The 24,800-nt window shown below is 41.0% G+C and overlaps 3 protein-coding genes and 1 long non-coding RNA gene across 7 annotated transcripts; 3 read left to right on the top strand and 1 right to left on the bottom strand.

Annotated features, from left to right (window-relative positions):
* Positions 1–108: 108 nt before the first annotated feature.
* On the top strand, positions 109–9,754 carry LDLRAD1 (low density lipoprotein receptor class A domain containing 1). Its single transcript, XM_081866947.1, has 6 exons — positions 109–2,050; positions 2,392–2,446; positions 5,062–5,223; positions 5,668–5,805; positions 7,237–7,365; positions 8,298–9,754. The coding sequence occupies exons 1-6, from the start codon at positions 2,030–2,032 to the stop codon at positions 8,444–8,446; spliced, it is 654 nt and encodes a 217-aa protein (XP_081723073.1). The 5' UTR covers positions 109–2,029; the 3' UTR covers positions 8,447–9,754.
* A 1,885-nt stretch (positions 9,755–11,639) lies between these two features.
* On the bottom strand, positions 11,640–19,336 carry LRRC42 (leucine rich repeat containing 42). Of its 4 annotated transcripts, none has more exons than XM_081866908.1 (8): positions 19,191–19,336; positions 16,783–17,261; positions 15,484–15,615; positions 15,073–15,191; positions 13,613–13,701; positions 13,316–13,429; positions 12,800–12,884; positions 11,640–11,908 (listed from the first exon to the last, which is right to left on the bottom strand). In XM_081866908.1, exons 2-8 carry the CDS (start codon positions 17,244–17,246, stop codon positions 11,682–11,684), a joined length of 1,230 nt encoding a protein of 409 aa, XP_081723034.1. In that variant the 5' UTR covers positions 17,247–17,261; positions 19,191–19,336; the 3' UTR covers positions 11,640–11,681. The 4 variants fall into 4 exon arrangements, with proteins under 4 accessions (XP_081723034.1, XP_081723036.1, XP_081723037.1 ...); XM_081866910.1 differs by lacking the exon at positions 19,191–19,336 and adding an exon at positions 18,997–19,152; XM_081866911.1 differs by lacking the exon at positions 19,191–19,336 and adding an exon at positions 18,233–18,355.
* Positions 19,337–19,445: 109 nt separating this feature from the next.
* Positions 19,446–24,250, top strand: IFT25 (intraflagellar transport 25). Its single transcript, XM_081866962.1, has 5 exons — positions 19,446–19,585; positions 21,127–21,233; positions 22,108–22,176; positions 22,952–22,995; positions 24,045–24,250. The coding sequence occupies exons 1-5, from the start codon at positions 19,488–19,490 to the stop codon at positions 24,162–24,164; spliced, it is 438 nt and encodes a 145-aa protein (XP_081723088.1). The 5' UTR covers positions 19,446–19,487; the 3' UTR covers positions 24,165–24,250.
* On the top strand, positions 19,728–20,949 carry LOC309344524. Its single transcript, XR_014157757.1, has 2 exons — positions 19,728–20,303; positions 20,676–20,949. It is a non-coding gene; the product is annotated as an uncharacterized lncRNA (long non-coding RNA).
* Positions 24,251–24,800: the final 550 nt, after the last annotated feature.

The raw sequence follows: 24,800 nt of genomic DNA, 5'->3' as shown, positions 1-24,800 counted from the left end.
GGTCCCCTGTTAGCAACCGTGTCAGTCTACCAAACTTCAGTTGTGGTTGGTCTGAAAAGCAACACTGAAAGCTCTCTTCTGGTGATTCAGATCAGCCAGTTGAAAAATACTTGTCTATTAAATATAAAACATTGATCTTGTTTCATACTTCATTTCACAGAACTGAACTGTTCTGCTCCAGCTTTGGAGATCAATAAAATCCATTGTGTTCAGTAACAAAGATAACTGATGTCTTAATAGTGCTTAAACATTGTTGTGTCTAATAAGTCTACAAAGGCCTATATTATGAACACGCCTCAAAATTAACTGTGGCTGAACTGAATATTGGGCTACCCAATCAGTTTTGCCTTGCTAATTTTTTCAGAAAATATGCAAGTATCCATCTATTTTCTGGACCATTTTCAAGCTTGGCTCCTAGCACTAGGTGCCCTTATCTTTGGTAGACTTGATGGTGAAACTTAAGGAGCTTTGTGTATTTACTGAAAGAGGCGAGTTGGCCAAGGCAAGGTTCCTTGGCAGAATTGATTGACATGCCTTACATTAGAGATGGAAATATGTGGCATTCCAGGAGTTATTGGGGCTACAGCTTCCCATCAGCTTTGACCACTGGTCATGGTGGCTGGGACTAATGGAAGCTGATCTCTAGCTCCTCCCACCCTTGACTTAGGTCATTTCTAAACTGCATTTTTCTGGAACCCCAAATGTTCTGGTAATGAGTCTTAATTCTAGCTCCAGAATGAGCTCTACAGCAGAGGAGGGCAATATTTTTGGCTTGAGGAACACATTCCCTTCTGGGCAAATGTCAGAGGGCTGCCTGCCAGAAGTGGGTGGAACCAGAAGCAAAAGTGGCTGGAGCAACAAATGTACAGTACAGATATTCAGTTTCTATACACATTTACACCCTTTTCCATGCAAGCTAGAGGCATCGGAGTCTACAGGCACATTCCAACCAGGCAAAAATACTGTATTTGTGGTATGTATTAGGGCTAATGATGGGTGTTGCCTGAGGAGAGGGGCTGTGGCCTGGGCAAAGTTCTGAGGGCCAGACATAAGCTGGAAGCGGGTTGCATTTGGCCCCACCTCTGCTCTACACGTTCCTGCAAGGGCCTTATTGAAGGGCCAGTGGTTTGTTTCCTTCGAAGAGCTGAGCTTTAACATATTGGAAGGTTCTGCCTCAAAATCTTCAGTCCACTGCATCAAAAGATCAGTGCTTTATAAGCTGTGATCATAAAACTGAAACAAAGTTCAGTCATTAGTACAGACATATTTTTGTTCGTTCAGTAGGAAAAGTCCTTAAAGGGTTTGAACCTTTCCGCACTTCCATCTAAACATCATAATTTGTCGATTGAAAGAAAAGAAAGAAAAGTTGCTTTATAAATTAACCCCCCCACACACATTTAATTATTGTGAGAGTGTGTTTAAATAAGGAAATAAGCACTACAACCATGAAACAACTTGTGTAAACAGAAGATTTACAGTTATAATCTACTTTGCGATATCAGCTAAAATGGAACACTTCCTAAACCAGGTTAGTAGAGAAGAAACCAAAGGGTTGGCACCTGTATCAAAATACTTTAAAGTTAAGAACATGAAACTAGCAATTTATTCCCTAAAGCTTTGAAAGGGCAGCATTCATGCCTGTAGTGTATTTCCAGTGTTACTCAGTGCTACTTGTGTGTGACGTTTAGTAATATGCCCAGTAGGGACTGAGACATTTTTTTATTATTTGTGGCACTAGCTAGAGGAGAAGCTAATGGGGATTCTTGAGTTTATGCTTACTCTGTTTCATAGGTATGAATGGGGTTAGAATGACTTTCTTCTTCCTACCTCTGTTTCTCTTAGTAGCCTGGTAACCTTACCCCAGGAATGTATTTAGTGGCTTGTTGAGCTAATAAAGCAAGGCAGCTTGAAAGAGGCTAGTTCCTCCTTTCATACCTAAGCAACACAATTTGAAGTGAACATTGATGGAAACATTGCCAGAACAACTCTGCCTATTAATTAGCATAATCCTGCAGCAGTCAGGGGGGAAATGAACAGAATTCATCCTCAGGTAATAGCATCCATTCTATTGTGTGTGTGGGGGGGGGATGTAATTATTACTTTTAATACGACTGATCAGCTAGCTCTTATTGCTATTAGAAAGTAGACACGCTGGAAACCTCTGTATCTCTATTTTATCAGTAGCAAACTGGAATCAAAACTAAAAATTATAGTTTTAATTAAATCTCTGTATGTTAGTTACATGTTTTTGAATGTATGCAGATAGGGATTCTATCTGAATAATGAATGCACCGTAATTACAGACAATGTAATGCCTTGTGTTTCCTTAAAAACAATCTTCTCCCTCACAATGAAGGCAATATAATTTTATTTTATTTCTGTTAATTACAGAATATTGAAGGAGCTTCATTTGGTTCAACAAAATCTCTCTTTACTGCTAACAGAGGTAATTGGTACTCTTACTAACAAAAAGCAGTTCAAAAATGCTGGGAACTGATTAGTTTCTGAACTAAAGTTGTCCTTTCAAAAAGAGGAAATCTCTTCTTATATACTACTTGGCTCATATATCTATTGACAATTGATGTTTCTATAGTTTACAGTATTTGAAAGTTGTTTCATTTTCAGTAGTGTATTATTTGGCTACAAAATGAAAAATGCTTTTAGTTCATTCAAAAGCAGTATCCTATAGGCAGTGGTCTGTTGTTAGAAAACATACAAGTATAACTCATCAGGTATGTCTTCATAACAATATGAAGAGTCTTCTTAATTGTTGGTATGGTTTTAATACATTTTATTGGCATTATACCCCAGTTTGGATTTAAATTATAATGAACAGTGGGTAACAAATTGCATTTAAAAAAATACATTAAAATATTTTAATTGCAGCATTTCCTGCATTCTTTTCTTCTTACTAGAGTGATGGATGAAACTAAAAACTAAAAACAAATATGCAGTGGGGGACAGGAAGAGGGAGATCATCCCCTACACACTCCATTTCAACTTTTCTAGCTTGCTTCATTGCTGCCTATGCAACTTCTGGCTTGTACCATAGGTGGATTCTAGTACAAAAGCTTTGAGGGAAGACATTACAATAATTCAAGGCAGTTGCAGCTACCGGTAATTCTTAAGTACCTTGTAAAAGGAAGGCAGTTAATCACCTAAAGGCAGGTTATGAGCACTGGGAGTGAGATTACACAATACATTAGTCAGCTAATTTTTACTATTTATACCCCACACATCTTGCTGGATTGCCCCAATCACTCTGGGCAGCTTCCAACATACATAAAAACATAATAAAACATTAAACATGAAAAAACCCCTTCTCTATACAGAGTTGCCTTCAGACGGCTCGGAGGTTGGAAAACTCCATACCCTCCAACATTTCTCCAATGAAAATAGGGACACCCTAAGGAAAAATGGGACATTCAGGGATCAAATCAGAAACCGGGATGGCTTCTCTAAATCAGGGACGTCCCTGGAAAATAGGGACACTTGGAGGGTCTGGTAGAGCACATGCTTTGTTCCCAGATTCAATCTTTTTGACATCTCAAATTAAGAAGACACTTTAGTGAGCCATTGCCAGTCAGAGTAGAGAACACTGGACCAAATACATAAATGGTCTGACAGCAGCTTCATATGTTCATAAAGTGCTACCACGTAATTTAGCTTTGAACAGGGATAGGAAACCTTAGGCCCAGATACCAAATGTGACCATCCAGTACTCTGTCTGGCCCATAGCTGTCAACTTTTCCCTTTACTTGCGCAGTGGCGTAGCGTGGGGGGTGCAGGGGGGGCCGGCCGCACCGGGCGCAACATCTGGGGGGGGGGGCGCGCTCGCGCTCGCAGCTCTCTGCCCCTACCTGGCTCACACTCTCTCTCTCTCACTGCAATGTTGGCTGTGTGAATCCAATCCGAGCCGTTGGGTCGCCGCCCACTGTGGAGGGGGGGGTGCCAGGCGTGCGGGTTAGGGGGCGCAAATTACTTGCCTTTCCCCGGGTGCTGACAACCCACGCTACGCCACTATACTTGCGAGGAATCCTTTTCGGAATAAGGGAATTTCCCTTTAAAAAAAGGGAAATGTTGACAGCTATGATCTGGCCCTCAAGACTCTCCTTAGGCTACACTGTCCCTCCTCTGCACTCTCCTGTGGTGTCTTTGCTTGCTTGCCTTTCTTTCTTTCTTTCTTTCCTGGAGGATGGACAAGTGTGGGTGTGTGAAACTTCTGACTTTGCTTACCTAGAAAGTAACTGCCTATACAAAGGTAAGCATTGTATCTGTTGCTCCACCTACCTTTTCCTCTGGCCCTGCCCACCAGTGGCATGTGACCCCCACGCCCAGAAGGGAATGCAACCCTCAGACTGGGGGAAAAAGTACTAGAACCAGAGGTGGAGCTAGCTGCTCCAACTCCCAGAGCAGCGTGCACTTGGGGGCAGGGCTAGCCGCCCACAGAGGCGGGGCGAGCATCCCAGGGGTGTGGAGCGTGTGTCCCAGGGGGGTGCGCCGGCCGCTGCGAGCCTCCTGGAGGGTGCGCCGGGCGGCGCAAGTCTCCTGGGGGGGTGCAGCCTGCGACGAGCTTCGGGGGCAGGGCAGCGATGTCAACCCCCCCTCAGGGATGGCACCCAGGGCGGACCGCACCCACCTTTCTCCACCTCTGCCTAGAACATACATTGGCTCTTGAGAAGCAAGAAGATGAGCTTTGCAGAAGGTCAGCCGCTTGCACTTAAGGCAACAGGAAGCATCTTGATTATTGTGAAGAAACATATTTTTATATATGTGAAGAAATGCAAATATTAGGGCATGACCTACGTGTTACCAGCATATTTTTTTTAGCATAAATGGGACAGGTGTGTGTGATAAGTGTGGTACGAGTTGAAACCTTTGGGTATAAAGTCTTGTACAGTTATGTTCTATATAACATAGAATTAAATACCCATGGGATAATTTCAATATGGGTTAATTAGTAGGGAGTAGCAGAAGCCAATGTCCTCAGTGTGGATTTTCGTACAAATTTAGTGTGAGGGTATATTTGGAATTGATCTTTAAGTCTTCCCTCTGTGACAGGTACTATACAGGGCCTGCAAGGTTGCTGCAAGGATTGCTGTGTATGCATCCCTTGCACCCAACAATGCATCTGCGTGTCTGCCATTGGTCTTGGTATACTTGGTGTCATCGCTACTGTCATTGCATTGGTGGTCACAATTGGCATCCCTCCACATACACCAGGTCAGTCATTTCTAGCTTTCGTTATTATGATGGTGACCAAACTACTGCCAACTGGAGTAATACTTTCAATGGGGCTGTGTCCAGTGTTTCTTCTACTCAGAGTAGACCCATTGGAAATAATGGGCAAGACTAAGGCCACATGTGCACAATACCACCTTAAATAGTCATGGCTTTGTTGGGAATCTGGTAAGGCACAAGACACATTCCATCCGGCAATTCTCACATGCAAACTCTATTGCAATCAACATGAGCAACGCAAAAGCTTCCATATATTTGCAAACTCATTCATGGCCATTATTTATGTGTGATGCATCCCAACATGGCTACGGGTCAAAACTGGATTGTTTGAATGTGTCACTATAGTACTGGGGGTTGGGGTCTGATTAGGTCTGATCATTTCTTTGTCAGTATTCTCCATTGTTTCATCTCAATTTTATTTTTCAGTAAATCGTTTATGTGTGACCTCCGGTAATCAGACAGGCTTTTTATGTGACAACAGAGCTAGCTGCATTCCAGCCAGCCAGGTCTGTGATGCAAGACAAAATTGTGCAAATGGGGAGGATGAGCAAGGGACACTATGCGGTAAGAATATTTGCTTAAATCCCCCTCTTACCATGCCCAGGTAATGCCTCATGCTTTTCCCCACCATAACTCAGCCAGAAGCAGACTGAGGATGAGGTCACACATACATGTTCTGCAATCAGTTGATACAGCATCTAGTGATTATTTCCATGTGTGAATAGACAAGAGAACAGAACAGCAGCATCAGGATTCAGGACCTCTTCAAGTGGACTGATGTAGCCTGAATTGAAGTTGTAGGTTGAAGTCAAGCCGTGAACTCTGCCAGGGGTTCTCACATATCAATAACAATATACCTGCGGCCCAGTCATCACTTGGAAGAAGACTATTTCAGTTTCTGCTTTAATAAATCCTCAAAATGTGATTTGATTTTGATTATTTAATTACTATGTTGTTGTTGCTGGCATCCGTCTGTCTTGAGAGACACTGGAGTGCGCCTCTGGGGGTTAAGTCAAACCACTGTGTTAGCAGCACTGAAGTGGCCTCAAAATATCTCTCAGCAGTGTAAAAAATACCTGAAGCAGCAATGGATAACTTAAACAAGTTACATATAAAAAGTTACATTAACACAAAGTTGTGTGTGTGTGTGTGTGTGTGTATCTCAATTAATTTTCCTTCTGACACACCCTTCCTCTCAGCCTCTGAGTTATCACCCAGGGTCCAAACAAACTTTCAGCTCAAGCAGAAAAGTCTCAAAACAATAAGAGTTCTAGAAACACCAGACATCACCCTAGTCTCTTACTCTAGACTTGCTTTCGTTTTGTTTTGGAGGGGCAGACCTAAGGTGGATTGTACTTCCTCAGGCTGCTCACAGCTGTGTCCCATTCAACTGCACTCTCCAAACTCGGTTGCAGGTACAGCAGTTTGTTGAGTTTCCCAGGGGGTCCAGTGGATGTGAAAAGCCCCCCCCCATCTCCTTCTTCATCCTCTGTCCTCTCCTCCGCCTCCAGCTGCTATTTGGTAGTCTGTATATCTAAGCAAAGCCTTTAACAACATCCTTTATTATTGTTTTTTAAAGCCCTTTTAAAGAAAGAGATGGTAACTAAATAAATGTAGTTGCTTCAACAGAAATAGTGTGAATATTGCCTTAGTAATTGAACTTCTGAATGACTTTCATTTTCCACCTGCAAAGTAAGGAGAGGGATGTTCTCTTCACAGACAATGTTTCTGGAATGAACTTCAACACCCCCCCACCCCCCATGTATGCTGTTTTACTTTGAGGATCTATGCAGCTTACGATGCAAACTTGTACTTGTCTGTTCAGAAGAAAGTCCCATTGAGTTCAGTGAGAGTATCAAGATTGCCTTAATTCTATTGTTATTTATTACTAATTACCACATTGTAAGCCACTGCTGTTTTTACCCAGTATATATTTTGCGCAATACAGCATTTTCTCCCCTCACCGTTTCTGCTTCTTTCTGTATTTTTTTGTAGATGATTTGCCCAACAACCTTCCAGGATACTTGATATTTTATTGCAGCAACCGCAAGGTTTGGGTCTACGCAGACAAAAGATGTAATGGAATCAATGACTGCGGTGACTGTTCTGATGAAGTAGGAGCTTGTAAGTCTTTTCTTACAAAGTTCTGCTTGTAGTTAATGGATAAATGGGAGCAGTGCCCAGGCAAGGATTGCACCCCATAACCTCCTTGTGGGTGTTGCACGTGAGGCAACACAGCAGGCACACTTCACTGTGCCTCTGCTGCAATGGCTCCTCATGGAGATTACCTGTGGGTTGCCGCATTTGCCCTCTCAGCTTGTCAAACTCCCGGCGTGAGTGGTGGCTTGTGCTCCTTGGTGGGCTTGGTGGCGTCCCTGCAGCGCCAGAGGTGAGTTGGCTGCACTCCTCTCCACGCCCCTTGGCCAAGGACACATGGGAGGAAGGCCTAAGGGAAGGACTGGTGCTGGCTAGGAAAAGTCCAGGCTCCGGCTGGCGGGATTTCTGCCCTGAGTCAGATGTCTCTTCACTGGTCATGTTTTATTGTTTTTAATACCCTGTTGGAAGCCGCCCAGAGTGGCTGGGGAGGCCCAGCCAGATGGGAGGTGTAACAGTAATAAATTAGTAGGAGGAGGAGGAGGAGGAGGTGGTGCCACAGCCCTGAAGGCCTGGGCCTGGGCACAGCTCGCTTCCCCACAACTCCGTAAGGAAGTAGCCATGAGGCCTTGGCACGGGAGCCAGTCATGGCCGTGCTAGGTTGCACCCCCTCAGAATTCTGTGCCCAAGGCCATGACCCGCCTCAGCTCCCCAACGCTGCACCACTTTGTGTGAAATATGCTGGATTGTAAATCCTTCAGGTTGGTACAGTCCCTTTTCGTCTACCAGAATATCCTCTTTTGCATAGTGTCATTCTCTAGTTTAGCGACATGGGATTTTGCACTAGTTCCCAACATCCCTGACCACTGTGGCCATGCTGGCTGGGACTGGTGGGAGCTGGAGCCCAGCATCTGGTCCCCATCTCTGCTGAGTACATCTGTTATGCTTCTTGTTTATTCCAGGGGCCAGTTGTCCTCCTTGTGGGCCTCAATGGTGGGGATGCACCATGGTTGTCTTCCATATGTACTGTAGCTGCATTCCCAGACGTCTTTGCCGAGATGGAATACAGCACTGCAGCGACTGGTCTGATGAATACATCTGCACAAGATGAGCACTCCAGGACTGTAACCTTCAGAAAATAATGGGAGCTATCCATCAAATACGGCTGTTGGGGAATTGCCATACGTATTTATGAGAGGGGCTTGCGATGGATGCATTGCGTAGTGTTAGATGTGCTGCTCCTAGACCAGTGATCTTTCACCTTTTGAGCTCAGTAAAGTGTGTCTGCATGTGTGTATAACACCCTTGGCTTCCTCAAAACCCACTGCTACAAAAAGTGAAAGGAGGAAAAGAACGCCTGCTACCAAAAAATCTGGCTCAGACTTCCACAAGTACTGGAAGCTGCGAAATCTTGCTTTGTAACAGGGTAAAGGACCAGGGACAGCCGCAAATAAAATGTTTTAAGTGTGTTTTAAGTGCAATATACAATGTGACACTAGATGGCAATGGTGAGCCTTATGGAAAATTAAATGTATTTTTTTATTTTTAATTTTTTTAAAAAAGGGTTTCCAGAATGATTTTTATATGTGTGTAGAACTCAGTTCAGGCGGAATCCTTCTCGCAATTGCTGATCAATGGCAGCTATTGCACAAGCACTTACAGTGACGGAAACTAATTGGTATCTTATTCCTAGATGACATTTAAGAGGGCAGTGATTACCTGCCATGTGAACTCTGTTTCCCCCCTCTCCTTTTCTCTGTTATTTTCCCTTAGCTATGGGCATTTGGGTGTTTGATGAGTAAAAGATCATTTATTTCAAACCATGCTGCTGTATTTGATACATTGCACTTCTGTCTACAATATTATTGTATCTCAAAGCCCTCACCTTTTTATACCTCTAACATGCCTGGTGTGACCTGCAGCTATTAGAGTGGAATGAACCCTTAAAAGTGAGAGCATTAGCTGTCAGCTGTAACTACGATAAAGTGGCCTCAGAATAGTCTTCTGGAAGAGGTTTGTGTGACTTTCATACTCTTATGTAGAAGTAGACATAGTCTTATATAATGAAACGGGTACTACAAACAGACCTTTAAGTCAATATTCGTATCTGATAATCAGATTTCTACCAACATATACCATCAGACTAAAACGAATGACTCTTATTTCCTATTGTGACAAGTCATGCAATATAGATGGTGCAATAAACAAACATTTACAAGTTGTTAGTTGCCCAACTAAATCTTATTCACTTCACAGCACATCATTAAATGCTAAGAGTGTTTAAACACTAATGGCAGATGAATGGGGTTAGGAGTCATGCTTATCTGTTTTTCGTTTGACAGTCACTTTAATTTACATATTGTATTAAATACGTTACTGCTTGAGTAAATAAAACTTGATTTTAGTATGTTTTATTATACTGTGATAGCATGTGTTCCTCTGCAAAATTTGAAAACTCAGTCTCAGCTTGAAAGGAAACAACACACCCACACAAAAAAATCCACAGCAATGAAGTGGAACAGTACCATGTAACAACACAGTAGGATACAAAAGTACCACGTGTTAGCTCTCATTTAATTCATCTAGAGATCTATATAGTATAGTAAAGGTAAAGGTAAAGGGACCCCTGGCCATTAGGTCCAGTCGTGACCGACTCTGGGGGTTGCGGTGCTCATCTCGCTTTATTGGCTGAGGGAGCCGGCGTACAGTTTCCAGGTCATGTGGCCAGCATGACTAAGTCGCTTCTGGCAAACCAGAGTAACGCCCTTTACCTTCCCGCCGGAGCAGTACCTATTTATCTACTTGCACTTTGACATGCTTTCGAACTACTAGGTTAGCAGGAGCTGGGACCAAGCAATGGGAGCTCACCCCATCGCAGGGATTCAAACCGCCGACCTTCTGATCAGCAAGTCCTAGGCTCTGTGGTTTAACCCACAGCGCCACCCGTGTCCCTATATAGTATAGTACAGTATTCCAAATTTACTTCCTTCAGATCTACAAGGCAACAGAAACAAGTCAGACTCAAATCCCCACTGTGACTGATCTTGAGCTAACTACTTACAGGTTAACCTACTTCACAGGGTGGATAAAATATCAGCCTGGGATTGCAGGGGGAAAGTCTGGATATAACTGTGAAAATTTCTTTAACATGATTAGGTCCCCAAGTCAGGGCTTCTCAAACTTCCTCTTTAGCAGGACCCACCTAAGGGCTGAAAATTGATGAGGCCCACCACTCACAATACAACGGCAGAGCCAGCCACAAAATGTTGGCAGTTTGGCAGAATCAGCTGGCAAGTAGGGCAATCTGACCCTTCCTTAGAAATTGCTTCTCTTGTTCAGTCCCTTTCGCCTTGTTTCTGTATTTTCTCAACTTTCCCTCACACACTGCTGACTACTCTGTTCATTTCTTCCCTTTCATCCACTCCAAATTAGCATGCTGTAGGCTCATTGTCTGACTCCTATACCTATGTGTGCCTATGAAATGGACATCCAGAGATCCTGCTGGTCCAACCAAAAGGCTACAGCACACCTAGATGAACATAGGCTATGGCAACTGAGGCCTACAGCTTGGAGAGGAAAAAAAGCACCCACTTTGTAAATCAGATATAACCTATGATTAGTCAAGCCGCATGGTATGACTCTATTTTGAAATACTTTATGCCGGAAAATGTGTAGCGTTTTGTGTACCTTTGGTGTTCACTAGTTGAAACCACCGAAACATGTTTAAGCATGACAACTAATACCCAGTTTGTTTATAATGTACAAGAGTCAACAGTGGTTTGGGTGTGCTCTGAACAATCAAAATCAGTTCAAACAGATATTCCACTTCAAAAAGGATAAAATATTTAAAACATATTGTGGATGTATTTATACTACTGGCTTTTATTGTTTAATTCCTCGACTCCTATGTTTATTTTGTTAAATCCTATTATCTGTGGTTAAGTCTCACACTGTTCCTTTGACTACGGCACACAAAATACAAGGACAAACACATAGCGATGACTTGCTTGTAAGAGATAAAGTCACTTAAGATCAGTCACCACTAAGAGGCTCATATCTAACACTACCTCAAGCAGTTTCTCAAACCTTAGGGTTTATAGCTAAACATGTGTTGTCCTTTTGTAAATGAGCCCTCTGAAAATGAAACAGTGGAGGGTGCTCACCAAAATTTAATCTATCCCACATTAGGCATTAGTTGAAATGTCATCAGTTGTTTTCTCTGATTAATTCAGAAATGGAAAAGTCACTGCTTTTTTTGAGGACACTGTCTGTTTTGATGGAAAGCAGAAAATTCAGCTGTGCCATTTTTTTTCTTTTAAAAGTGTTTATTTGCATGCAACTCATACTCAGTAAGAATTTAGTAAGTCCCAGTCTGCCACTGAAAAGCTCAGCTGCTTTGATTTAAAATGCTGTTCTTTGTGCTCAGCTGAAGCTCTCTTTTTCTTCTTCTGTAATTCTTCGCTCTTCCCTATTAGTACAGGTATATTTAACATTTCTGCTCTTGGCCTGTAGAATTGCAGGTTCTCAGAAGTCTCTATTTCAAGAGGTTCTTCTGTCCTGGCTCTTTTTCCATCTGCAAGACAAATTTTATGAAGTAACTTCACATAATTTTGAATATAGCTTAATTTTGCACTGTTCAGTTTGGGTCAGTTGCACTAACAGAAGAGTTAACCTAAAGAGGCAGTTTCCAAATACAATCGTACCTTGGAAGTCAAACGGAATCCATTCTGGAAATCCGTTTGACTTCCAAAACATTCAGAAACCAAAGCACTGCTTCCAAAAATAGTTTGTAAACTGGAACAGTCACTTCTGGGTTTGCGGCTTTCAGGATCCAAAATGTTTGAGAACTAAGCTGTTCAAAAACCAAGGTATGACTGTAGTCAAAATATTTTAAGGGTTCAAAGCTTCTCAAAAACTGCTATTGTGACCTCTCCTATCATTTTAAAATAGAACATAAATGTGGTGATGGTGGAGGTTACCTGCAGCTTCTATGCAAAAGAACACATTTGCAGAAGCAATGTTACACGGAATTCTGAATGTAGCTGCATGTTACTAGCATGACAAAATCTAGGCCTTTATACTTAAATGATCGAGTATTACATGTTACAAATTGAATGATATTTTCAGCTGTCTTTTTAATTCTCTCCTAACCTATTTCTAATTAATTGATAAGGTCTAAGTGCTTTGCTCTGACCACAGAGAAGCATAGCGATAATGCTACTTTCTTTGTCTGCAGCTATAAGCTCCTACGGTCAAACACACAAGCCACTGCTCATGTTTCAAAACCAGCTTGCCTCCTCGGTTCTTGGAGCTACTATGAGGGGTCAGGGGTGACTCTGTGGAAAGCTCCACTTGCATTTGCTGTTTTCCAGCGGTGCTTAAATCATCTTTAGCTCAGTTTACAAAAATGCACTCTAGCTCTAATCCAAGTTTAGAAATTTGTATCTTCATGCAAGTTGCTTACAGAAAAGCTGAGCTGCTGTTCGAGATTTCAGGGTTTCTTGTGGTTTAATTGCTTCTTGCACTGCATGCTCCCATTGCAAGATGGTCTGAGAAAAGTAGAATTGCAAAAAAGTTTCAGTAGGCAGCACACTTATTCAAAGCTAATAGGTCACCACTATAATTTGACATTCAGTGTGAATATGAGTTTACAGTTTTTCCAAGTGTTGTTTGTTAATGCATGGCAGTTCCCCTGTGATTCAACAGTATTCATCCCAGTGCTGAGTGATATACAATCGACTGAGCCATATGGAGTTTGCATAACAACTCACACAGTCTTAAAAGGAAAACTAAAGTTCTGTTAAAAAGCGTATACAAGCCTTAATCTACTAATGGAGTATTAATGAGAGGAAGGCAGAGGTTCTGAGTCATTTAGAAAATCCCCCCTTTTTACCACACAGGAAAATCACTTTTTACCACATAGGAAGATGCTTGCTATATGAAGTCAAGAAATAGTTCAAGAAGGTACATTAAGATATACCTGTTCTGCCCATCCCTCTGTTTTGCAGCTATTGTGATCAAATTCTTTCAAGGGCACCTCTGAATGAACAAGACCTATTTGTGTCTGGATCCAACAAACAACAGTATTTGTGTCCTAGGTAAAAAGAAAAACCAAAACAAATCCCCTTAAAGAAATAATTTTCAACCAAAGTCTGACTTTATAGAAAGACAAAATTTTGACTTTTCTTTGAAATTGCAGTCAATATAACTTGAGTTGCATTTCATTTCTGTGATAAAAATGCTCCAGATATTCAGCAGAGCAGAAAAATATGTTCACCTTGAGGCAAGTTCCAGAAAGATCCAAACAGTTCAGCTTTTTGAAAGGAAGCAGATACCTGAGTCCCAAACGGGTGATTCCTGGATTACCTATATAAATCAAGAATATTGTATTAAATCTAAAATTAAGCTAAATTACAAAATAGTTTCAAGTTGCACATAAATGATAAAGCGGATTAAGCAAAAGGACTGTTTGTAGTATAGATACGGCCCAGTAATTCAGAATAAATCTGCATATACTTTACATGAGTATGGGTGGTAAAAAGTTAATTGGTTTTTTTCTGGTAAACACGGCTCTGCCTTAATATCTAGATATGGTTTGTTAGTTCCCAGGGACTGGAAGAAAATAAAAAAATACATAAATGCCTACAATATAAAATAGGTACTAATGGTTAAGTCAATATGGGAAGTCAATGTTAATGACATCCAATACCTTAGTTTGTAATATAGGCAGCAACCATTTCGCACTGGGGTTCCTTTCCGGCGCCCCATGCGCATTGGTGGAGCGCATATAAATTTGCTCCTTTCCACCTAGCCTCCATTCTGCCTTCTTTCAGGTCCATAAGGAACCACACATCAGTGGGCACACGTCAATTGGATGTGCCAAAAATAGTCACCACCTGTAATAGGGTTATGCACACTTGGATGAAAACCAAGTTCTGATAGTATATAGTAACTTTGCACCCGAAACTCTCCCAAACCACAGACTCATTGTGTCTAAAGTCTTGGCAGAAAAGACGACTGTCATCTTTCTGGTGTCAAGTGAAAATGGTTTTATGCCCCCAAGCCTTTGGTGGCAAATGGTGGTGATCCTGTATGAAGGGAGTGGTTATTTTGTGCTGTTCTAATTACATTTTCTTTGAATGAACACTCAATGTTTTATGTTTTGTATTGTTTTATTGAATTTATGCATTTTGCACTCTGTCATTCTAAATTACTTTGGGCCTCCTTTTGATGTGCAAAGCAATCTATGCAAACTAACCCTTCCACAGCCATATACAGCTCAGCCTTTCTAAGCTCTACTTGACAGAGCCTCGCATGCAATCACTACCTTTGTTTCAATTGGTTTATCAAAGAAGTAGCTCAAAGCTATATCCAGTCCAGGGCTGGGTTCTGGTATCTGACATGGAACTATATCAGATATTTGCTATGATGTAAATCTAGGATTAGCCCATACAGTAGCTACTAAAATGTATGGTTTCCATATCAAATTGTGCAGCAGAAAATTGGCTATTTCTGTTGCAGAAGACACAGCACATTTTGACCATCTCTTGTGTAAACTGGACAGCAGCCGGTTTTAATCAACAATATTGAACAGCAGCTATTCTGGTTTCTATCTCTCTCTCGTAATGGGTACTCAATAGTGATTAATTTTTATTTATTAAACTCTTCTGATACTGGCAAGGATGAATGCTGGATTACAATGCATATACCCTGTTTCCAACCTGAAGCTATACTTACAAGACAAATCCAATACTGAGAGATTTTCAAGGCCCCTTTTCATCACTCGGACAGGCGCTGTCATTTTGCGAAGACCAGCATCTGACAAGCAGTTATCTTTCAGGAAAAGCCGAGTTAAACTAAGGTAAATGTAAAAGCTACAATTACACATTTATTTATTTATTTAATAAAACTTACATGCTGTTTTATTTTCTTTCTTAAAAAAAAAAAAAAAAACCCTCAGAAGCTCTTGGTAAGTAGACGGGAGTTTTGCAAAGCCAAATGGAAAGTTCTAAAACTAAGCCAGCTGTGAGATATACAATGAGTAAAATTTGCTGAGTTTCAGACTTTTTGCATTTAAGACTGATTTATATTGCCACAGTTCTTTCAACAACAAACCAAATGTTCATTTCCTCTGCAGCAAACTGGTACCTAGATAGTGTCCTGTTGGTGATATGGTCTAGCAGCTCATGCTCATCTCCAAGTTTACAGAAGGACAAATCCAAGCATGTCAGATCCCGGAAAGATTTAATTTCTTCAAGTTTTTCAGAAATAACTAGGTAACTGTAAAAGAGCAAACACAACTGTAAGATTCTGCACCCTTGTCCAGTTTCTTTCATTCCCATAGATTTAGCACCACCAACCAACTCTGTCAATGGGGGAAACGCCTATGAGATTAGTTTAGCCCAGTTGAGATATATATGTATTTTACAAAGCAACCCAGAATCTCCTCAATGCCCTGATCCAATATTCTGTTTCTGATTATGCTCTATTCTACAGTAAACCTGGAGTGAGGAACCTTTATCAGCACCAACAGATACAATTCCTCATGGGCAGCCTCCTAAGAATGGGTGAGCCAGAGGGAAAACTGTGCAGAGGCCCCGGTATGAATTTTGCCTTTGTACCAGTAGGCTAGTTTCTACACATGCTCACACATCCCTTTCTATCCCCCATCCAAGCAAGCAAGAAACATCATCAGAATTCAGGGACACATTCCACTCAAGCAAAAAATATCTGAGGGGACTGCAAAGCAGAACTGGTGAGGGAGGTGATCTGGGGAGAGGCCAGACAGAAAGAGTGCATTTGGCCCCCAAGCCTAAGGTTCCCTGCCCCTGTGCTAAATAATCAGCTATGAGAAAGCCTGATACGAGAAACAGTAACGGTCCTAGTAAGCCATATATATAACAGTAACTTGTAAAAGAGCATCTCTTCTAGGAAAAATATATTTGGTGCAGATAAGACTATGAAGAAGCCAGTATTCATTCCTAGATTTGCTGTGAAGAGTACCACACTGAATTTGCAGAATTTGCTTCACAGATTTGCTGTGAAGAACCACACTGAGCCTAAATTTAGTTGTTTCGAAGCAATGTTCAAGAAAGCTTATTTTCAACTAATTGCACTTAGGAAAGATAAAAGGGTTTACATTTAAAGGCCAATACCGAATCTTATTTGTAAGTTGTAAAGCAATGCTATTGCTCCATTACTCCACACAGAAAAAAGTAAAGCTGCCAAAACAATAAAAAAGATAAAATAAAGTTTTTAGTTGGATGCATTTGGATTCAAATGCTATGAAGCACTAGGAACAGCCAGAACAGACCACACAACAGTATTCTACCTTATTCACTTTGTATCCTTTTAATTTAGCTCTAGGCAGTGTGATTTGCTACTTTATTGAGGACTCCTTTAATGGGGGTGCAGATGTGCTACTATGAACAAGTTATGCATGCTTACCCATTTTTCAAGCATAGAGTCTGAAGCACTAAACTTCCATAAGCATCAATAAATTTTTGCAAAGCACAGAGTCCTGTTCTTGGTTCTGTAAATTTCTGTCTAGCATCTGCTGCATAGAAAAGCTTTTCGGCTATCTGTTCTGGAAAGTCAACCAGTGAATCAACATGATGAATGTTGTCAGCAATGTAGCTCAGAACTAGGCTGAAGAGAGATTTGGCAGAATAGCGAAGATTTCCCTTCTTTGTGTAAGTGAAGATGAAGTGATCTGTCCTTCCATTGTCATTTTCCCTATTCACATAGAGCTCAACAGGAAATCCTTTGGAAAAGAGTCTTGAAGGCCTTGGCTTTGGATCACTGTTGTTTACTCCTCCTGATGCTTGATTTGCCTTATAGAGCTGTCCATTTTCCCGAACATATACAGATCCTCTATCTGGAAAGTTTTCCGCATAGAGATAGCATGACATTCCTCTTTGAAGTTTCTGAGAGAGGAAACAAACAAGATAAAGCATAAAACAAAGCAAAAAGGGTTTTAATCTTGGAAACGTCTATGTGTGTGATTTCTACAGTGTCACAAATGTGCTAGAGTTTACACTTTTTAAAACAAAACAAACAAGCAAACAAAAAACAAGTTCTCAGTGGCTGATATGGATAGGCAAAGAGGATACTTGAGACAGAATTCCCTTCCTTTGAATATATATATATATAGGAAGAGATAAAAAGGCCGTTTTTTCCTCACTCCTTGGTTGCACAGAATTTTCAGTTGCATCCTCCAAAATAGAGACAGGATTGTATCTATGACTGAGCAGAGAATGAAATCAACCACCACCGCTAGCCTCTAAAGGCTACAATCCAGCAAATCTTGACCCTGAGGGAGTCACACCCACAATCAGTAGCAGGATCTCTATTACCCACATTATGCACTAAGAATGCCTTCCAAACATTCTGGATAATGTATTTTTATCCTACCATCCCCATCAAAGGAGCCCAAGGCCACAAACGGCAAAGTAACAAAACAGCACAAGTAAAAACAAAATCAAAACATTTAAAAACTTAGAACAACTAAAAGCACACCCACCCACACGCGGTACTGTGTGTGTGCAAGGGTGATGCAATATTTCTATATATTCTTCCAAGTTAAAAACCTCCCTGCACTTCAGTTAACTGGGGAGAGGGCGCTAAATCCTTTCTCCCAGTTCTATTAAACGCGACGAGTTTTTGTTTGGGGTGCGGGGGAGGGGGGCCATTCAAATACGTGACACCGAGACTTCCCCGCCTCGTCCTGCACGTCTGAATGCAGAATGCCCACAACTCCACTCCGCAAACTCGTGCTGCATAACGCGCAGACCGTTTCGCGACCATCGACATAATAAAGACAAACTACCGAGGTGGGGGGGGGGGGAATCTGCGCCACTGGAGCCTCAGTCCTTCAGGCTAGCGGGCAATATTGCACCTTGGGAGCCGCGAGGGCTTTCGGCGACGAGGCAACACCTGCGCGGCTTCCCTTGAATGCAGGCAAAGAGCCCGAAGCAGTCTCGGAAGCAACGCGCCCGAAGACCACAAATATAGGAAGGAAGACGAGAGTCACACCCTCTCATTTGCTGCGTGATTTTGGGTCTCGTCTCCTATTATTTTGTATGGTCGGGCTGCAATCCTACCTTACCTGGCATCAAGGCCACTGAGATGGGGGGGGGGGGGGCTGACACCTAAGCAGACATATGCATAGGATGGCAGAGTTAGAGAGGTAAAAAGCTCGGTGCTATTGCACGAAAGCTGCACGAGGGGAGGCTTTAAGAAAGGGCTGGCGAATTTAACTTGAGCTAGTTTGGCTGCACAGTCAAGTCAGTTCAGGTTTGTGACTGGGAGGTGTGTGCGTGATATGCCGCTGTCACAGCCCTATGTCTGCAAGTTGCAGTACAGGGATAATGGTAGGATTCAGACGACACGAGTCCCTCTTAACAGCGCAATCTTCTTATGTATGCACGACTTAGAAGTAAAGCCTCGATGAACTCAGCGGGACTTAACTGCAGCAATGGACGTACCCAGGATTTGCTCTCAGCAGGTAAGGGTGCCTAGGAGTGCAGCCTTCGCTGAAATCAGTGGGGCTTCAGTTAGTCGCCGCGGCTAAATTTAGACCCCGATTTCAACGCAAGGATGGCTGCAATCCTAAACCAACTTAATTGGGAGGCATGGCCCATTGGATTCCCTAGGACTTACTGCTGCATAGGCACCATTAGGACTGCGTTGTTCGTCTGGATCCAAACCAACAACTTCGAACTGTTGCCTGCATTTGTAGCATACAATTTTCAGATTCCTCTCTGGTGCGGGTGGAGGGGGGGGGTCGCATTTTCCACGAGAGCTGTCCCCCGAGTCAGAGAAAACACGTGCTCCACCATTATTTGCCTATATACCTTTTGAGGGGCCGGGGGGCTCGTTGCAGCAGCAGCTGCTGCTGCTGCCGCCGTTTCGGCCTCCTAGGTAGGGATTTCTCCGTTATTTCCTAGGATCGCTCATCCGTTTTGCCCCGGAGACGAGAGAAAACATGGCGCCAAAAGCAACCAGGAAGCAGCAGAGGTAGAAATGGCTGGTCACGCCTCTTCCTGGGTTTTCCCTTCGAGTCGGGATGGGCTGCTAGGCAACCGGGCAACGTTTCTCCGTAGATGCAAGAGGCCTTTTAGGAAGCGACTCTTCCCGAGGGTGGAGAAAACATGAAATTCACGGACTACTGCCTTAGCTCCGAAGGAACCGATGTGATTCAAGCAACATCAAGTGATGAAAAATACCCGCCAGAAAATATCACGGATGGGTAAGATCTTCATCCTGATGAAGTAGCAGGCTCTTTCCTTGTAGCGCCTGAATATTGCTATTATATATCATGAGCTTTCGTGGACTAAAGTTCACTTTTTGGTATATATATATATATATATATATATATATATATATATATATATATATAGGTTTACTTTCAGGTTTTATGAATGGTTTTTTACATCCTCAGCTCGCATAATTATTTCCTTTGGGTTGGAAGTAAAACCCATCCATTTGGTTTCCGAAATGCTTTTAAATATGAACTTGAGCGTCATGGAAGAATATAGTATTTGTAGCCAGTGGTTTTTTTCCTTAAAAAAATGTTTAGGGGTACTCTCATTTTCCTACTCATATTGAAATACTGCCCCTCAATGAGGCCAAACTTAGATTCACAAAATGTTTAGGGGTATGCGTACCCCTGTGTCCCCCCCTGGAAAAAAGCACTCTTTGTAGCATTTGTGTCACACATTCAAATAACCTAAGGCACAGTATAGTTGTAATAGGTTGCCATACTGTAGAATAGAGGCTGAAGGAATTGTTCATGGATTTTTTCACTTGTAAGAAAATATCAGCCCTTAGCTGGGGGTGAGAGACTAGGTCATTTGAAGGTTGGATTTTTTTGTTTAATTTATTAATTTATTAACGGGTAAATCTAAATTATTTTTCTACTGTGATGAATTTGAACTCTAAGGTTTAATGAAGATAAGGTCAGAAGTGTACCTTTTGAAAAGCCATGTGTCTGCAGAACTAGATAAAATGACAGGAAAAATTAGATACCAGAAAGATCACAAGTTCATTCAGGACTGGAGAAAGTTTACGACCTATCTGGAAAATATTTGTGATGAACAGACAACGCTAGTTGGATTTAAAGAGGCTTTGTGATGAGAAAGGGTATTGTAAAGGGAAAAGGAGCTGTAAGGATTTATAAACTGGCAATATAATTATAAAGGAAATGCGGAACAAATATAAAAGTATGAGGATTGTGGGGGGAGCTGGTGGAAGTCAAAAAAATGTAATTTGTTGAATATGACTGTGTTCAAATAATTTGTAAAAGAAAAGTCTTTTTAAAAAAATTAATTAAAAAAAAGAAAAGAAAAGAAAAGCCATGTGTCTACTCAATAGTAAGCCCGATTGGGTACAATGAATGTTATTTCAATGGCAGCTATATTTAGCTTGTCATTATGACATATAAAAACATTTCATATTAAGTTGTACCTTGTCTCAAAAAGTGTAACATATCTATAATCCTGTTCTGATACCATGTAAAATATAATATGATTCCCCCCCTCTATCATTTAAGGTCCTTGATATCGCTGTTTAGGGACCTTCCATAGAATATCATGGAAGAATTCCAAATATATGGTGAAAACAGTAATACAGTTAATGCTAACATTTACTATGTTAAAATGCAACATTGGTATTGGAATGTTGGATGTCTTTATTATTGTAAATTGAATAAAATTTCTCTGTTACAGATATATCTACAATATATTTCTAACATTTTGCATTCATACAGGTTATTTCACTCTCTCTTAACAGAAAATCTGAAACCTTTTGGACAACAACTGGGATGTTTCCACAGGAATTTATTATTTGTTTTCATAAATGTGTAACCATTAGCAAACTCACAATCCAGTGTTATTGTGGTAAGTTGATGTTATACAGCTAGGTTTTCATTTCTGAATTAGCATCTTTTCCTGCAAAAATATGTGTTATTTTTGCTTTAGGGCACAATCCAAGCCCTCTCTCCTGCTGGTGGGCTTTTGTGTAGCAGTGGATCTGTATTCCTGCTTCTTGTGGCCATAGCGGATGGTGGGGAGAGGCAGATGATCAGGCCCAAATTGGACTAGATCACTGTGCCAGCTCCAGGTCCCAGTGCTGTTGCATGACATCAATGATTCTGGCTTGGTATCCATAAGATTTATGGCTGATTTAGCCCTGCCCCAGCCCACCATTTGAAGGCCCTTTTTCAGTGCCTTCCAGAGGTTACTGCCAGAAGGCAGCTCTCCACCTGTCCACCCATTTTTGGGGGGCGTGGGGAGTGGGAAATTGGTTCTCACAGCAGCCCTATCCACCTGCACATTTGGCAACTAGCAGGGGCCCGCACAACTAGCAAAGCTGAGGAACACTGATCAGTGAGGTTTTGTTTAGGGTTCTGCGCTTGTGGTTCTATATAGGTTAGAGCAGCTGTGTAGAAAACTGTGTGAATGTGGGTGCTAGTTTGTGTATGAAAGTACAATGGATAAAGTACAACCACTTGTGGGGGTTTTTCACATGCAGAGGGGATTCAACTGATCACAAGGTTATAGATACATCCCAAATGCAACTCAGCCTAGCTTTTCTGTGTCTTTTAACAGTTCTATATCTGATACTATCTGTGAATTGTCATAATTAATGAAATCTTAGGCATGATTGAACATTAATATTGTAATGTAAAGGCTAAGTACTACTTTGTTGATGAATTTTGTGTGAAACTAGGCAGCCTTAACCAAGAATTTCTTTTCTTAACACTGTCCTTAGTGCAGACATTACGGATTGAAAAAAGCGTGTCTAAAGATCCAGTTGATTTTGAAGAATGCATTGAAAAAGGTAATTCTTTACTTGATGTAACAGTTTTAATTAGGTGGATGATTGCAATTTGATGTACAAATCAGTTAAGGCTGCAATCCTATATCTCTTATTAGAAGGAAGTCCTATTGAACTCATTTGGAATAAGTTCGCATATACGAAGCAGGACTAGGATCAAAGCACACTTCTGTGATATCTAAGGAACCAATGGCTGGTTCTCCACAACTTCCAGATGATGACTTGTTGCTGTTGCCTGCTTATAATTTGTTTTGTGCCATTCATTGAACAATTTAGTGCGTTTTATATTACCCCATCTTATAGGGTTGTTGGTTGCTATGATTATTCAGATATTGTATATGAAGTGCTTGGAGCACTTAGCAAAAGTGATCTATAAATATCTGTTACTGTTTGGAACCCAGGTGGTAATTTCTTACCTTCCATGACAATATTTTTCTGGGAAGCTATTAAATGTTTCCTTTGTCTATGTCTGCAATTGGTCTAAGAGTATTTTTTAAAAATAATATAGCAGTGAAAATATAGTACATTTTGAAGGGTCTTTGATAACCTTGGGTAGATTATTATGGGAGAAGTTGCTAATTTTAAACTATTTTAAAGTGGATTACATTGTGCCCCTAATGAAGCTTGGGACATACCATCTACGGAGTGTGTTAACTTTATTGGAGTTAATTTAGATCTTTACTAGGATTATGAGTTTTTGCGCTCCAGTGAATTTTCAGATCCAGAATCTAAACATCATGTTACATATTAAGGTGCTGCTTGTTTGTTTTATGTTCAGAGTTGCAACATAAAGAAGGAGAACTTCAAACAGAAGAATTTTCGGTAAGTATATGCCAACTAGCATTAATGAGGTGTATGCAAAGAGTGCATAATGAATTTGTGGGGAAATCTTGAGTTAGCAAGGTAATGTAGACATTAGTACCATATCTGAACCAAAGTACTTTATACTTTTGAGTGATGACAGTTACCATTAGGGCAGTGTTTCCCAACCTTGTGCCTCCAGCTGTTTTTGAACTACAACTCCCATCATCCCTGACTAGCAAGACCAGTGGCAAGGGATGATGGGAATTGTAGTCCAAAAACAGCTGGAGGCACAAGGTTGGGAAACACTGCATTAGGGATTATGAACACTGACTGGTTTATGTATTTTTGCACATTTGCAGTGCAATCCCAAGCATGTTTGCCAAGAAGTAAGTCCCATTAAGCTCAATGGAGCTTACACATCAGTAAATGTATTTAGGATCGCACCCCCTGTAATGTGCAGGATTGTCAATATTCATCATTTTTTACATTAACTGTATTATATGTGTATATGTGTGAAAAGGAATAGTCATAATTATATCTATAGCTATATCTTAACACTAAATGTGTAGTAATTTCTCATGATACAACTTCTATCATCATAGTTTGCTAAATTCCCAAGCCTCTTAAATATTAAGCAAAAAGCAGCAATATAGAGGAACGCTGATTCAGATCAAATTTTAAAAAATCAATTTGAAATTTACTTAGTAGCCTGATCTTGACCATACCTGTCATCAGCTCACTCCTGTAACCTGATTGTAATTTGGGGAGTTTTATACTACGTCTTTAGTATAGCAAGATTTAGATTCAGATTCTTTCTAGCATACAATGGTTTATTTTACAATTAACTAAGTATTCCCATGCTGAGTATCAAACAACTACAGAATACATTTCATCTAAAACTAAGCGATTTCAAGTCATATTGATTTCAGTTTCTGTAAATTAAAAAAGCTCTTAAATCTCTCACATTGAAATTATTGCCATTGAAAAATGCTTCACTTGCACTGAATTGTGCCCATAGTTCTATAACTATTGATGTTGTTATTCTTATTCTTATTTCTTTTTGGCAGTTTCCTGAGATCCAAGCGACATACTTGCGATTCATTATTTTGTCTGGCTTTGATGCTTTTGTGTCAGTTCATAGGGTGATAGCAGAAGGAATAACACAAGATAGTGAAAACCAAACTTAATGTGCTGCAATCACAACTGTATAAATATTGTACTGATATTTGTATTATAGATTATGTAACCCAAGCATTAAAGTATGTTTTCTAAACTGTGTCTTTTGTATATCTTTGTCACAGACTTTTTTGTTGTTGGTAAATTCTGTTAAACTATGTAGTAAATATGATACCTCTATTCCACTAGAACTCACCACTTCCTTCATCTAGGTTTATAAATGGAGAGTTCCTATTCACTCATGTCATGACCCCATTTGAGGGACATTCCTGACAACCTCTATTAATCTGAGACTATTTGAAATAGTCCCTGCATTTTGGCCACTTCAGTGCTGGAGTGTTAGCCACTGTTATGCATCAAGAGGTCCTCTTGACACAAATAAATTTTACAGTATTGTCAGAGCATTCAAAGTGGAGTGAACCACTTGTGCAAAAATGGTTAGCTATCTGTTTCAGAGGTATCCCTGACAGTTTTGATATCCCCTTTTATGAGTATGTGAAGTTCAAGCTTCTTGACAGAAAGATCAAATCAACATCAGAGCACACCATGCAAAACCCTGGCCAATGCACTTACATCCATTGGATCCCAGTCAAGGTTCGATTTTGTTCAGGATGGCAACCCAGGGAGACAGGGAGTAAATTACAAAC

Source organism: Podarcis erhardii, assembly GCF_964252035.2.
Source record: "Podarcis erhardii genome assembly, chromosome: 6".
Lineage (NCBI taxonomy): Eukaryota > Metazoa > Chordata > Lepidosauria > Squamata > Lacertidae > Podarcis > Podarcis erhardii.
This window is presented reverse-complemented; position numbering and strand designations above follow the sequence as displayed.

Coding starts and splice junctions, on each gene's coding strand:
- IFT25 (XM_081866962.1), top strand. CDS start 19,488: ATGAAATTCACGGACTACTGCCTTAGCTCCGAAGGAACCGATGTGATT. Junction 19,586..21,126: donor CCAGAAAATATCACGGATGG/GTAAGATCTTCA, acceptor CTCTCTTAACAG/AAAATCTGAAACCTTTTGGA. Junction 22,177..22,951: donor TGAAGAATGCATTGAAAAAG/GTAATTCTTTAC, acceptor TTTTATGTTCAG/AGTTGCAACATAAAGAAGGA.
- LRRC42 (XM_081866908.1), bottom strand. CDS start 17,246: ATGTCATGCTATCTCTATGCGGAAAACTTTCCAGATAGAGGATCTGTA. Junction 15,616..16,782: donor ACTCTATGCTTGAAAAATGG/GTAAGCATGCAT, acceptor GCTCTTTTACAG/TTACCTAGTTATTTCTGAAA. Junction 12,885..13,315: donor CAGAGGGATGGGCAGAACAG/GTATATCTTAAT, acceptor TACTTTTCTCAG/ACCATCTTGCAATGGGAGCA.
- LDLRAD1 (XM_081866947.1), top strand. CDS start 2,030: ATGAACAGAATTCATCCTCAG. Junction 2,447..5,061: donor TCTCTTTACTGCTAACAGAG/GTAATTGGTACT, acceptor CCTCTGTGACAG/GTACTATACAGGGCCTGCAA. Junction 5,224..5,667: donor CATCCCTCCACATACACCAG/GTCAGTCATTTC, acceptor TTTATTTTTCAG/TAAATCGTTTATGTGTGACC.